At 44.9% G+C, this 16,163-nt stretch overlaps 1 protein-coding gene across 1 annotated transcript; it reads right to left on the bottom strand.

Annotated features, from left to right (window-relative positions):
• Window positions 1-743: 743 nt before the first annotated feature.
• On the bottom strand, window positions 744-2,693 carry LOC106654583 (N-acetylneuraminate lyase-like). The gene is made up of 8 exons (XM_014374506.2): window positions 2,528-2,693; window positions 2,414-2,475; window positions 2,271-2,347; window positions 2,067-2,212; window positions 1,803-1,968; window positions 1,579-1,733; window positions 1,337-1,511; window positions 744-922 (listed from the first exon to the last, which is right to left on the bottom strand). The coding sequence occupies exons 1-8, from the start codon at window positions 2,600-2,602 to the stop codon at window positions 744-746; spliced, it is 1,035 nt and encodes a 344-aa protein (XP_014229992.1). The 5' UTR covers window positions 2,603-2,693.
• Between the last annotated feature and the right edge of the window lie 13,470 nt (window positions 2,694-16,163).

Below are 16,163 nucleotides of genomic sequence, written 5' to 3'. Positions count from 1 at the left end.
AATGTAATCTCGGCGGCTTCCCTTTTATAGTACGTACGTACGTGTGTGTGCTCGATATACAGTTACACACATCTATACACAGCTCCCGCAAGTTAAGCAAGATACATACAAGGCATACAGCAGCAGCAGCAGCAGCAAGTGTGAGGCGGCGCGCAGCGATTTGTTTGATTCGTTCACACGTATCTATGTATAATACGCGCGCAAGGGTAGATACAGGCTTTGGTTATTTAATATCTAATCCCGACCACTTGACGGGAGGGGAAGGAAGGTGGGGGGGGAGACAGCGAAAACCTAACCGTATATAACTAACTATGCGTACACTGCCATAGTCCATCAGTGACGAGGGGGTGCTACGCGACGTGCCTTTCCTGACTCCAGTGTGTGTGTGTGCGTATAACAGGGGTGAGTCTCGCTGCTGCCAACGACGATCGCTCATCCTCGCGTCCGTCCGATATTGTGCGGAGCGATGCGTCTCTCTTATATAATATGTACGCCCGACGACGACGACGACGACGACGAGATATTATTATGACTTTGACGCGTTTGACGTGGCCAACGACTCCTGACCTTTTTTTTTTTTTTTGTTGCGCAGCTCTCGAGCTCGAGTTCTCGTTAGCCGTCGTCGCCGTTCGGGCCGCGTGTCACTGTGACACTTTTTTTTTTTGCTCGTCGCTATATTATATTATATCGATATGATAGAGGCGTTTTTTTTGTGACACTCGTCTTTTTTATTGTTATAATATCTACAAGTTCTTATAATTGCGCAGCGTGCTCGGCTCGGTGCTCAGTCCGCGTCTCGCCAGATCCTTCGACATCTTCTCGGCGGCCGTCAGCGACAAGCTTCTGAAGGGTGCTCGAGGTGGTCCCAAGTACAGGCCACTCGCCAAGCTCGTGGCTGTTTTCATCGCCTCCACGTAGCCGCCTGCAGATTGTAAAGTGTTTAGCATGACACAGTAGCGTAAATATGAAATTTGAAATTATGACCCTGATAGAAATGCTCGACAATATTAATGGCTGGATGACGGAAAATATATCGTTCGAAATGTTTTAAAATACATTTGCATGAATTGACTTGTTTTGATATAATTGAATTGAAAATATCAAGCGCATTTCAAATGAAAAGATCTAGACCAGTTTTAAACCACACAAGACAGTACTACACTTTAAGTCTTCACCGCCAGATGGCGAGTACATTTATTTTTGTAAATCTGCAAGTGGTAAAGTACGAATGATTCTTAAAAGTTGAATCAAAAAATTTTTTTCAAAATATTTCTCTACAAAAGTCGTAACACGTCGAGCATTTCCATACCAGAATTCTATCTCGCTCTCTAATTACCGTATTGCAAAACGTCTCGCTCCATCTGGCTCAAACGCTTCTGAGCCGCCCGGCCAGCCTCGAGATCGCTCCGGCCCCCGCAGAACTCGATGATCTCGAAAGCCGCTTCGGGGACGAAGTTCAAGCTGGCCGTCATGAAGGTCTCGACGCCGAGGCCACAAGCTGGCAGAATGGGCTGCGAATTTGCATACGATTCGATGAGCGTTCAAAATTTTGGATTTAGATTTAAGAAATAACAATACCATTTTACTGCCGTAAATTATGGTGTAATTCTTGCCGGTGTTTTCGTTAGCTCGAAGAGCCTCGAGTCCGTCTTTGATGTCGCTGCTGTCGATTTTTATACCTGCCAGTGTAGAGATTCTTTTTCCTCCGAGCGTCAGAAGATCGTAAGGTCTCACTGAAATCGAAATCTACTGTAATGACATCGAGAGTTTTTATATCATTCTTATTCGTGTATTTTTTTAACCATTGTTCGGTACTTTTGAAGATTGATAGTAAATCAACGGCGTCCGAGGTGCAGCTTTCGAGACGCCGTCCAAGTATTCGATCAGATCTTCGGTGCTTTTAGGCTTCAAATATAAATCCGGCAAACAGAGAATCGAGTCAGCTCCGATACTTTCCGCGTGGGCTGCCTAAAATAATTATGAAACTATTCACGTAATTGATCTGTTATCGATTCATAACTGTGGCTCGATTAAATTGTATAATAATTGAATATGTATCTACTCACGAGATTCTGCACGTCGATCGGTGCAACCCCGCCGACGTGTATCATCAATCTTAATTTATTCGTTCGGCCGGCTCTCGACCACGCTTCGGCTAATTTTTTTCTCTCCTCGACGGACAGTAGCGTTCCTTCTCCGGTCGATCCAGCCACTGTAAAGAAGAAGAAGAATAAGAATTTGTGCCCTTCGTTAAAAATTAGATTACGTACCTAGGACGGCACTTATGTTTTTAGATGCAAGAAACTCGGCGTAATCGGGTATGATTTTAAGATTGAGGCTTCTGTTTCTGTAAACGAATCGAAGGCTCGAATCGATATTGAAAGAATATAATTATAGTAAGTATCGTACGTACTCATCGTCGAGAAACGGCGTAAACACGGGGGCAACCAATCCTTTCAAGTCGAATTTAGAATCCTACAAAATACAACGATCAAACGAGATTTTACGCGAGTGCGTCGTTACTTACCTTATATCGTAAATTAACACCCGCTGCAAATTGACTCGTTGCTAACACGATGAACAAAGTCGTTGGACGAAGCATGTTCGACGTTTACTGAATAAAAATTTAGCAAGGTCGGCTTCGATACTCGATCGCAACACGAGCGCGACGATAAAATAAACTAACGATCACTGCGCGGGTTCACTGCGCTCGCCTCGCTCAAATGTATCGCAATTATAATCGTCGTCGTCGTGTGCGTCGCGATTGAGTCGCAGTTGCAGCGGAACTGCGTCGAAGCGTTAAGGCCGCGAGACTGTACTCGTTGGCTGCGGCGATGGGTCGCGGATTCGCGTCCAAGGCAGGTCTCGAGAGAAGTGGAGAGAATCGACGAAATATTGCCCAACGCGTATACACACACACACGTGTGTCTGTCTGCGTAACACATTCTCCGCGGCGGGCTCTGCACTGGCTTGCAAAGGAGCAGTAGTCCGCCTTGGAAGGCAAATATATTTTATGCAACGCGCGATATAATATAATTGCGGGTAGTACGACGACGCGCTCACGAAGTGACGGAGAAAATATCGGTCACGCTTCGGAGGAATCCTCGCGCGTCGATGTATTTGAAACAAAGAAAAAGAAAAAAAGATCGAGGAAGGAGTACGTAGGAAAAAGAAGCGTCCGTTGGCAAAGAGTTATATACGCGCTACGTATGCAATAAACGGTTGAAAAAGTGAGAGGACGCACGCGCGTACACATACGCACATCGAGCGTATATAGCGCTTTGGGCGCTATAACGCGTTCGATTGCTCGGTTGCAGCCAGCGTCGCGCCTTCCACGTGTACTATATAATAGCGCCTCGAGGCTCGCTATGCATCTAAATAACAGCTTTTGCTATATACGTATATATGCGCAGGAGTGCACAACGTAGGATATTATTATAAAAGTAAGAGAGAGAGACGCCGTTGGTCGCGTCGCGCGAATGACACACGCGCCGGAATTTATATGCACAGCGGCTCGCTCGAGCTTACCTCTGTGATTAGCCGCTGCACTGCTCGCGATGCTTTATATATATGCGCGGTATTGGCATATTTGAGCGTACTTTGCGTACGCATCCTCGAGAGGCACCACGAGTGTTTATTGCGTGCGAGCTCGACTCGGTATGTGAGTTTGATAAAAAAAATTACTCGTCGTATATGCGCGCGGAGATTCGAGTCTCCGATTTTCATACGCGCGCGCGACGACTCTTGGCTGCTGCGGGCGAAAGTTAGCACTTATTGCGCGCAGGACGAGTCCGCGTGAATCTCGATGTAGAGGCATATTGGTAGAAAGCTTGACGCTCGCGAGCCCGTCGATGCAGATCGAGTAGCTCCGATGCAGCAGCAGCAGCAGTGCACTGCCTGACTTTCATCTCGATTCCACTTGTCGATAATCGAGTGGCAACCTGTGACGCAGTCGAATTATATGGAGGGTTCTGTACAGTTCGATCTCTCGATGCGGGTATCGAGTTTGCCCATTGGGAAAAAGATATAGGTTTTCTCGTGCGCCTCTCGTACAAGATCTTACGAAGAGACTCGGGACGAGAGCATTTATTTTTCCAAGTATATAAACAAGACCGCTGACTTTTCAGGTCAATGCAACAATTATCCTGGCTATAAAGCCGCTGTGCACGCTTATATTTTCTTCTTCTCCGCGATAATAATGCTCCGCGCGGCTAGAAAGGCTGCGAGTTTCTAAGCGCCACGGTTTATAATAATAGCATTACAACTGCTATAATATAATAGCGGATTTGCCGAGCCGCGAAGAAGAAGAAAAAAAATTATAAAGCCGTCGACGAGTGCATCTCTCGCGTGAAAAAAGGTTCGGCGCGCTGCATTATATTATTACACACACACTCAGACATTGTGCCGTAGCTAATGAGGCAGTGCCTCGCACGCATTACAAACGATGTATATATACGAGGTGTGTGCGCGCTCCTACACACCGATGTATCGGCATTGATCATTCATCACTCGCTGTTACGAGCTTTATATATACAAAAAAGGGGGGTAGTAGCTTCGAGAGAGAGATCGCGCGAGACCGAAACACGCCCATGAACTGCGTGTTTTTAATTTCGCGATCTCTCTCTCTCTCTCTGGGGCTGTGTATCGACTCGTATTTTATATATATACGCGAGTTCGAATCGAGAGAGAGAGAGTGCAGAGAGCGACCTTTAATTAATATATATATATACACACACGTGTATAGTATGCGCCGTGCCGGGGCGTAAGCGTTCGAACAGGCGCTCGTGTATCCGCGAGCGAGAGGTGTTGCTCGGACTTACGGCGCGACTCGCATCGCTATATATAAGTGTATAATAATAAATAAACGCGCCACGATCGCGAACTGCTGCTGCCTGCATATATATCGGAGCAGCTCGCACTTTTAGGCGCTCGCTGTTGTGTGTTGCACACCTTCGCGATCGACCGCAGCAGCTGCTACATTATTATATATATATACGTGTGAAATTCGTACCGTATACCGAATGCGTAAATCACGATTCGATACTTGTATATATGTAGGATTGCAAGGAGTCACGGCTCGAGCCTTAATGATAATTTCATATAAATCTCGGAGCTTTATATCGTATAGAAGCCAAGTTGTCGTCGTATAGTCATTGGCGATTCGAAGGAAATCACGCCGCCGCAGTCCGAGTCATCGCGCAAGGGAGTACAGTCGAGAGCTCTTAATCCCTCGTAGAACTTAAACAGCCCCTAAACTCGACGCAGGCTCACGAGCTAGACTCATCGTACGTAATATAATATGCATACACACACTGTGTGTCCGGGGGATGTTAACGCGCTCGAGACAGATATAACATATTCGGAATCATGGATGAAATGTATACCTATATGCGAGATACAGACAGAGACAGGAGATCATCGCCATCTTTGCAGTGATGCCGTCGCTGCTGCTCGACACCGCGTGAAATATTCCCATAGGGGGGTCGTCGTCGGTCGCTTCGGCTTCACCGGCTTATGCACGCGCAAACGAACACGCGTACGTACGACAATATGCTACTTGTCTTTTCGATTCTGTGTGTGCTGCGAGCGCCGCACTGTACGTAATACTGTTTTCGCACTTTCCGGCGCGATTCGGGATCGAGTGCGCGGCTGGTATAATGTGGACGATATGCTCGCGGCGCTGGATTATGAGCAGACGAGCGAGCTTATAAAGTTATACGTCTTTTTTGAACCTGTTGATCTCGTTACTTGGAAGTTTGAGTATACCTAAAATTGATTGCTAACGAGATGCCTCATCTACGAGATATTATTATACGATATATTTGAATCAATTGTGGCTCATTATCGTTTTTTAATGTCTTGAGGCAATCGGCATTTATAACTTAAACCGAATGCAATCAATATACAGTCAACACCGGGACGCGTGAAAATTTGCGCGTATCACGTTACAGAATAAAGCACATACAATTCGCATCTCCTCAGCTGCCCTGGTATTTTATATACGAACACACAGACACACGCGTCTTGAATGATCCCACAGTGATCGGGCGCCACGTGCGATGTATGCCGGGGCAGTCGCGAGCCACTGTGACGTTTGCGCGCGGCACCCTCGAGAGCCGCTTAAATCCCGATGACTTTGCGCGCCCACGTTGCAAGTGTGTGCGTGCGTACACCGAAATCATATGTACAGGTATATAAGACGGGAAGGGTACTTGGCCCGAGCCAAACGATAACTTCCAGTAAACAAAAACATCTAGGTATCATAAATTAATTCAGTTCTTTGAGTTTTGACTTATAGACAATTATTTTTACTTTACCACTTGCGGGTTTGCAGATACTATGCGCTCGCCATCTAGCGGCGAACTTTTGAAGTGATTTTATCTTTTTTAAAGCGTTTGAAGTGTCATGTTCTGGTAATTTTTTAATGTGCTCTTTATTTCAGACGTAATCGTAACGGAAAAATCGCCAAAAACAAGCCAAATAATGGTAAGTTCAATTGAAATATTGGTTACACGGAGAGAAATACTATATTAAATATCAACGCTTTCGGAAGCAAAAATTACTATATTCGCTAGTACAATTGCCTCAGAGTCGGATTATGGGCATTTTCTACTATGTACATGCTAAATATCGGGTTATTTTTTTAACTTTGTAATTCAAAAATATTTATGCCATATTCTAAAAATTGCTATAATAACAAAATAAAAATTGGTATGTAGCTAATTTTACTATTGATTATGGGAAATTTTGTGGATGAATATTTAAAAAATTATTTTATATTGTAAGAATTTTTACCATAATCCAAACTTCTCGATTTCATCAACAGATGGAGTATGGTCAATTCCCGCAAGTGTCAGAAAAACTGTCCGATTGGTATATATACAAAAAATTTCGAACAGATTATACTGTTTATACTTCTGATGAGCCATGACTAATATGAATAGGCAACTGCTAGGTAAGGTAGTTTTCTAGAGGCAGGCAAATGTTTGTTTGTAAAAATCGACGAATAAAATAATTCCATAATAGCAGAAAGCAGGGTTAGGTCGAAAACTTGGGGCTTTCAAAAAATCGAAAAATCATCTCGGAAAGCCAGAAAATTATTATTTTAAAATAATTTTACCAATCTAAAAAAAAACTACATACCGCACCAAAAATTACTATATTACATAACAAAAGTTAATATAAATCGACTCTGGGGCTCTTTTCCTAGAGAACATATAGCAATATTTGCTAGCGAATGTGTTGATATTTAGAATAGTATTTCTCTCCGTGTATTAGACTATATTCAATGACGAAAATTTCTACTAGTTTACATTCTACATACGTCAAATAACGAGCAATGATAAAAGTTGCATTTTTCGAATTAACTCCAATTTTTTTTGTTATAAGACTTTTTATTTTCTTCAGAGGAAAATGACAAATCATTATTTTATCGTTTTAATAGTTCTTAAGTTTTGACACCAGATTGAATTTTGAACAATATGTTATGCATACAAATAACGAGCGATCGCAATGAATATTTTATCATCCACCTGAAACTACGTACGACAGTACACTGCCCTGCTAGCCTGATACGATGATTATCGATCGATCAAATCGAAATGTCAATTACGCCATCGGCGCGTCAATGATATGTGCTCGCGCGCGTGCGAAAGGATGAGGATAAGCTCGACGACATTCATTTACATATGCGGCAATTTATTGTCGATCGAGCAGTGGCTTTATTTTTAACGGCACGCTAATCCACCCTATTATACACATAAGCGGGGTGACTTTTACATCTTCGCAGGCGTATTATAGCTACGAGTGCGCTTTTGTAGGTGGGTGTGCGCGCGTGCGAGTGTCTTTGCTGTTCCGAGACTCAGCATCGATTCATCAAGCTTTGCATACTCAATATGTGAACCTTCGATGCAACTGATCTCTGTGCGGCTCGGCGCAACTATTATTATTTCCATGTGAAAATTTCCAACATATTTTAATTTATTAATTTTTATTTTTTTAATTTGATCTTCTCTTATAGAAACTCATTCGGAGAACACATACTTTTTTTTTCAATATATTTTTCAATTTTTCAATATATTGTCTCTTTCAGATTTTGTAATGTCAATAGATCCTTAAGTCTCGTATCTGTAACGAGGTAAATTTTTATAGCAATTTCTTGCTGAAAAATGGTTTAAGATTCAGATCTCTTTTACTTCTAATCGTATTATTTGGTAGAATTTTATTGTTTAATCAATGTAGACGAATAAAAACCAGGCACAAACAGATACAAAGAAGAGATAGAACTTTTTTACTCAATGAAAATTAATTAAAAATAATGTCGATTTGAATTAATTAGATATATTAAGCAGTTAAAATCGATCGATCGAGCAAATTGAATTCAGCATAAACGATCCCCTATAACGATCGATTTAATCCAACGTTCGCCACACGAATGTAGCACACAAACGAAAGTTAAATTCTCGCCGGTATAAATAATGGTTGCAAATGCACATATATGAAATTATCATAATAAGATCTCGCGCGCAGGGATTGCGCGTTATAATTCGAGTACGCGGCGAGCGCGTTGCGAAAAATTTTCCGAGGAGTTTCCTGTTTTCTTCGGGATCACCAAGGCGTGCAACGCAAAATGTAACGAGCATATCGCAAGGTGGACTCTCCGCGCGGTGGTAGTGTATACCGCAGTGGCGGCATAAATCGCGGTATACGTACTACATATAGGCCTCGCTGCACAGGCACAGCTTAGAACAGTTCGTAGAACGTGTGCTGTATACTCGTGTAGCATATTTCCCTCCTCGGCGTAAATATAGCAGTGCAATATGGGCGCGCGGGGCAACGAGAGAAAGAGGCAGAGAGTAGGCAGGCGTATACCATACACACATACACACACGCGTATTATCGTCACGCACACTCGCGTCCCACGGCCGATTCTCGTGCCACATCGTCATAATTAAGCGTCGAGCCTCCCGCCTGGCTTGACTTATAAATACACACACACACATACGTACGTAGACGAAGAGAGAGAGATCGGCTTGTATAGCGGGTGGAGCCCAGCGTTCTCCGGGCTCTTGAGCCGATTGGCGAACGCCGCCTGCAACGCCCCCGCTTCGTCGACTTACTCTCTCTCTCTCTCTCTCTTAAACGCAACGGCAGCTACTTCGACTCGCCATAAATACACTCACGCACAAAACAGTATGTAGCACCTATTCGCCTTGTTATATACCGTATACACATAATACCCCTTCTTTCTCTTTACATTATAATGCTGCTACACTCGGCTTCCCCCGACGCGATTTCTCTTGTGTGCCGCTCGGCACGCTATATGCAACTCTACGCCGATCTACTTGCCTCGACACGACCGGTTAGTGCGTGGCAATTGAAAATTAAAAATGACTATTTTTCATGCCGCTACGCGGAGAAATGACGAGATTTGAAAAATGCACACAGGAGCTCTTACCTTGTAATTTTCTCTCGGCGTATACTCGAATAAAGAAATGAATTTCAGGTCTCGTATCTGAAAATTAAAACGGGGATATTGAATTAGGTAATGAATGAAAATACGACGGCTAGTAATTGCTGCGTATTAAATTAATGAATCGGTGGATAATTCACATCGACGTACGCAAGATATACGAGTACACGTCGATACATCACAAACATTCTTAAATCCGAGACAGACGATAGAAACGCGCGAGATATATGGCGCGGGCAGAGGCGGCCCCTGCGCGTATTTGGTATGCGAAGCAATCGCATAGATACACACGCGCACGGAATCCCGAGAGGCGCTATCGGCTCAAGCATAAATTCTTCAGCAAGTTGCGCGTCAAACGAGCCCATAATCTAGCGCGTCGCGCGCTTCTCTCGCTTCAAAACCCGCCGCGCCGTACGAGCGCGAATTTATGGAGGCGCAGATACAGCGGGCTCATATATACATACACTGCAGGGAGAGAGAGAGAGCTATTATATGCGAGAGGCGAAATCGAATCACTCGAGAGACGATCGCGCCCGCCCGCGCGTATATGGCATATAAGCGCCGCACTAATTGCCGAAACGCGTCGTCTCGATAAGGACGTTGCAGCTGGCCATGGCAGCCGTAGTAGAGTCGTCGGCCCGATACCGCTGCTTCATATAAGCTGCAGCGCGTATTTATGCATGTATTATTACGCGATGCTGCTGTTATATATTTAGACACGCGACGGGGAATAGATTTCAATTTGGCAAAGGGCGAAGATACCGAGCACTCCGATCCGCAGAGTCATTGCTGTGCTATATACGCAGACGCACACGTGTGGTAATATTACGACGGCTATATATACGTACGTATAGTGCGGTATCTCTGGCCGCGCGCGCGTGTTGTCTTCTGAGCGAAATGCCAAATGTGCTACATTAATGCTGATTGATTCGATTTCGTGCTGCTGTGTATGTGAGAGAGACACACGTTGAACGCCAATACAAATTCGAACGCGTATGATGAATTATTAATTCGACGATCGACGCGCGACCGTATAACATCGCGAATTTTTATCTTTTTTTAATTTTATCGTTTGCTTTCATCGCCTCGAACTTTATTAAAATATCGCGTACAATATTTACGAGGTAAAATGTGTGATGAACAGCTCGAATGACGCGCCTTTACTCGGTGTCTCCCACATTCTCATTTCATAAAAATCAAGAATTGTTTTATTTTTACATTTATTGTTTTTACTCATGCAGCTGATCATATAGGCGTTTTGAACACGCAGTATTCATGATTCACCGAGGCAAGTCGAAGCGAATACTTTTATGAATTGGATTACTTTGAATGTGGTCTTTGCCGACGATCAAGCCATATAACAATAAAAGATACATTTTACTCGTTCAATTTCCGTAGTACCAAATGAAAGGATCAATCGTTTAATTTAATTATCAAAATGTATAAAAGTGAGAACAAAATCGAAGAAACTGTCTTGAAAAATAATTCAAGTGAACACGACGATGTTGTTCCAGACGATAAAAAATATGTTTGTGATATTTTTCAGGAGGCATTTATACTATACAGAAAGAAACTCAGGCGTTTAGGCCCCCTCTATCAGTGCGCAATGTTCCTCGTGCGTTTGGTGCGAAGCCGTCCGGATTCTGTAGGAGTGTGACTCTAAGTTGGGCGCGATTCGATCCCACGTCGCTGGGACGACACGGGTGACTCGAACTTGGGATCGAATCGCGCCCAACTTACAGTCACACTGCTACTAACTCCGGACGGCTTCGCACCAAACACACGAACAGTACTGCGCGCCCGATAGAGGGGGCTAAGAACGCCTGTGTGGGGGCTAAAAGCGCCTGAGTTTCTTTTTGTGTAGAATCAAGCATGCTAACACATCGAGACATAATTCATAATGATCAGAAAAATTTTGCTTTTGACAAGTGCGAAAAAAAATTTAAGTTTCGGAGCCATTTGAGTAGACGACAAATATCAGTGCACAAAGTCCAGAAAGATTTTGCATGCGATCAATTGCACATTCATCAAAAGACAGTACACGAGGGTCGCAAAGGTTACCTATGTGACAAGTGCGAGCAGAAATTTGGACAAACGTTGGGTTTATTTTTGTACAAAATGGCTCCTTAAATTTATTGACTACTTACTTTCTAGCTCTTAGCACAGGAACATGCTAGCATTTAATTGTTTACGCAAGCAAATGGAAAAGAGTATAATCGATATTATACACTATATAACTTCATCATATGCTTGTTATACGCGAGGACTTAGTCAGGTGTCGTGTGAGTGCACGCGCGCGCGCAGGAAGCGGATTTCCCTCTTGACATTTGCGCGGGAAAATATGTTACAAGCTCGATCGGGACCCCCCCAGTCGCGGGACTCTGGACGAGCCCGGGCTGCGCATGGATTCTCGAGTATCGATGTCATCTCCATATACATACGTGCATACTCTCGGGCTCTCGATGTATATATAGCTGACTCGGATGTCGTGTGTGTGTAGGATATGCATCGAACACAACACTCCGTGGGGGTCGCGACGCGACCAACCGCTGAGTTCGAGTATCAGGCAAATAAATACACAATTTTCGTGTACACAAATTTGTAACGACTCGTTGCCCAAAATTCATCGCGTACAGAACATCGATTATCGGTAATTTTATTACGATCGAATTTGGATGTACCTAGACATATGCGTAAATATATAAATTGCTATGCTTTTTATGGGCAGTTCAATGGGAATAACATCGAGTGCTCGCGTCGAAATGACGATCGCGCAATGCGGAGCTATGCGAACGATTAAATTCGTACAGTGGCTCGAATTAAAAAAGGAAGAAAAGAAAGAGCTGCACTCGGGTCGCGGTCGCCGAAAGGAGCAGTCGAATCGTTGAAAAGAGACGCGAGACCGTAACGAAGGAAGGATTATTGCTCGCGGCACGCGCGTACACATACACAAGTGGCGCGTATTTATATAGCACAATAATATCGCCACGGCTCAACGTTCAATTATATTCACAAGCTGTTTTTAAATACAATAATAAAGGCAAATTGGTCCGACGGTGGTGTTTTACGCAGTTGAGAGTGGTATTAGTATAGTCCCGCGTCGATCGAGGGGGAACACAGTATGGAGCTGTGTGCAATCGTCGGAGCTTGATTCGAGGCATATGCGCCGCAGCAAGAGAGAGAGAGAGAGAGAGAGAGTCTCAAGTGTGCGGCCCGCCGCATATACATACACGTATTTGTGCTACCGCTGCTGCTGCATTTATTACACAAGAGCCTCGCTCGACGCGCCGCGTCGTGTATACATATAAACATCGAAGGGCTGCTGCTGCTGGCCGCGAAGAGGAGCTTCGCATCCATCCACGATGTGCTCGAGCATAGACCGCCTCTGCGACATCTGCGTTGAGTGGCAGCGCGTGCGGTCACAATGCGCACTTGTTGTCGACGTGCAGCAGCAACGGTGCACTCGACAGGGAGAGAGCACAGAGAATGTAGCGAGCGAGAAGGAGAGTTTCGAGATTTTGCCTTTCGCCAGCTCGTATGTCGCGGTATAACACTCGGTTGCAAAGCTCGGTGCTACGTGTGCAGTGGCGCCTCGGTTATACGTTACACTTATACTATAGGGCTGGTATACGTGCCTCGTGCACGCGTGGACGAAGAAGACGAGCCAGGTATATACAGCTATCGACTCGAGAAGCAGTTTCTGAAGAATCGAGTAAGACGCGATTGACAATTTGAGTCGAGAAGCAAGACGAGTGCCTTAATTGCCTTCCTATGTGAAGAAAGCTCCGAAAATTGAAATTCTGCCTACGTTACGATATTTTTGGACGATTCACCGGGCTATTGTATATAAAACGGCACGTTGTCGTCGCACAGGGATAAAAAAAAAAAAAGAAATAAAATTGGTGCAGCAGCAACACACACGCATAAAGCGATTAATAATCCCCAAACTCGGCCTCGTGAAATGCTCATTCGTCGGTCGGCAGCGCAGCGGCATTATATCGCATGATGATTTTAATCGGGCGCCCGCGTATAATATAATCTCGTCGTCGATGAAGATCTCTCTCTCTCTCTCGGCGTCGGTCAAAAGCAGGAGAAGCTCTGCAGCTGGGTCAATGTCCGCGAGTGCTATACTGCCGCAGCTATAGCCGAATTATTTACTCGGGCCGCAGCTTGTGTGTGTGTGTTTGCGACGGCAACTGGAAATAGCTAGCCAGCTACATAGGAGTGAACGCTATATATATACAGTACTTTGGAGCGTCGGTGGCAACGCCACAAGTTCAAAGCAAGATGGCGTAGGTCGATAGGGAAAAGCGGCAGCGGTGGCAGCGGCAGCGTAGCAGCGACGCGGGAGGAGCTATCTCTCTCTCTCTCTCTCTCTCTCTCTCTTTTGCGCTCGAGCCGAGGGTGAGAGAGAGAGAGAGAGAGAGAGAGGAGTGCTATATACAGCAGAGCTAATATTGATCGCATCTCCCTTGCAGTAGACTGTGTGTGCCTGTATATATATGTACGGGTGTGCTGACGGTCGTCGACGCAGTCGAGCCCCGCGTTGGCGGTGACTCTGTGTGGCGTTGCCATCCGTAGCAGCAGCAAGCAGCAGCAGCAGCACAGCTCGGAAGCTCTCGCGGAGTCCTCTGCGTCGCCAGCGAGCCAAGCTTTTACCTATATACACCCGCACGCCGCAAATATATAACAGCCTATACCTATAGCAATCGTATCGTCGAACATCGAGCCGCAGAGAGTTCGTGCGTTATATGATATAAACCTCGCGCGACTGTGGACTGCTGAGCACCCTATAGGCTTTTCTGTGTGCAGTGTGCACGGACATTGCACCGGCTGCGTTCTAAGCTCGCATCGTGCCTATTTTATACTGTATATCTGTCGCCGTCGGCAATTTTTTATATGGCAACGCTAAAGATTCTAACGTCGTGGCTGTTTGAGCCACCTCGATACGTATACTTGTAATACACATAATTGTTATTTTTTCCCGTTAAGCTCGCGGCATCATAAGCGACTGCGTACACAAGAGACGATCGCGAGCTAATATATCGTTGCACCGGAGCTACATTAGACGTCTCGCGTACCAACAGACACTGCCGTACGTCTCCATTTATTACGGAGTATGTATATAGAAGCTCGTCAGAGCTGCTCGCACAGAGATGAGTATCGCGAGGCGCGCAGCGATCCCCGGTGCTGCTATATATACGTTATATATATGTGAGCGAGCAGCGGAGCGCGCACCGGAGCTCTTCTTTGCCATAGTGCGAGTGAGAGAGAACTCCTTTCTCGATTCGTAGAAAATTCAAAATGGCTTCGCGCGAGGCGCGCAACCACTTCGACTACTCCTCGTGGGTATATACGTACGAGAGAGTAAGTGTGTGTACTAGCGTGGACGGCTGCGTTGCTCGCGATCATTTGCAATTTAAATTTAACGCATATGGCTTTTAATAACTCTCGGGACTGTTTTGCTGCTGCTGCTGCTGTGTATGTGCATTTGCATCGGGCCCGCGACTCTCGCCTTTTCTCTCTCTCTCTCTCCGCTACCGTCGCTGCTGCACTCGAATGCGTTTCATCCGCCGGATGTGAGCGTACATACACTGGCGCTCTCTCGCTGCTGAGGCATTTCAAATAATGTACATAACGAGAAAAATAAAAACACGCCCAGATCGACGATCCCTCTCCCCAAGTGCGGCGAATAATAAGCTGTACGTACGCGCACGGGCGCGGATGTGTGGCGGTATATATGGTATATCCAGGTAAAGGATTGCGCAGCTACGATCCCGAGCGATGCGTTGCTCTACTACGGTAGCAGCTTATTGAGATGCAATTCATACATAGTACCTGAAGCCGTAAGCGCGAAGCCGAGATGATTTTGCGTTTAGTTTTTCTGAATGAGTGACGTTTTTTTTTTTGAAACTGCAGAGCGAGCAGAGTGTAAGCGGCGTATCCGCGATGTCAATTTTTTATCCGACCATTCTCGCGCGCGCGCGTAGCTTCAAAACAAGCAATTGGTTGCGTATGTAAGGAAGATATGCATTAGTCTGCTTCTGTTGAGGGAAGCCTTATACATATGATGACTGTGTCTTCTTCGCGGCTCGCACATCAAATGTGACAGTGACAGCACATGTCAGTGAGGTAAAAGCTGAGATCGCGAGTCGCAGTTGCATCGAATTGCATTAGCTGTTAAGTGAAATGTACATAAAAAAAATTGGCGGCCAAAGTCATGGACCTCGAATTTTTTTTCTTCTCTCGCCCGCGTGGGACGATGATTCGTAAAAGTATTCGCGCCGACTTGCCTCGCTGCTACTACTGCTGCTGCTGATGTGTATAATATTGTACTTGTATACACGATCATACGCGAGTCCAAAGCTGTGTGCGTGAAAGAGAGAGAGAGAGACATACACAGAGCTGGCTCGCGGAATGGTCTTAACATACATTTTCACGTGAATGAGTTTCATTCTATCTATGTACATGTTATTTTTAAACTAGTGGTTGAACACCAACATGCAATATGGAAGCTATCCGATTAATAAAAAAAATGTATAATGCAGTATAGCAATTTCAATCCGTGCATGCCACCAAATATAAATCCTCAAACACACGTATACGAAAAATGGTCATACCCAAAAATCCAAAAATTGCTCCGAAAATTCTGAAAAAACATTCACACGTATTCTTTGATCAATTCTAAACA

This window comes from Trichogramma pretiosum, unplaced genomic scaffold (assembly GCF_000599845.2).
Source record: "Trichogramma pretiosum strain Unisexual culture from Peru unplaced genomic scaffold, Tpre_2.0 scaffold23, whole genome shotgun sequence".
Classification (NCBI taxonomy): domain Eukaryota; kingdom Metazoa; phylum Arthropoda; class Insecta; order Hymenoptera; family Trichogrammatidae; genus Trichogramma; species Trichogramma pretiosum.
Note: the sequence above shows the minus strand (reverse complement) of the source record. Positions and strands in the feature narration are given on the sequence as shown.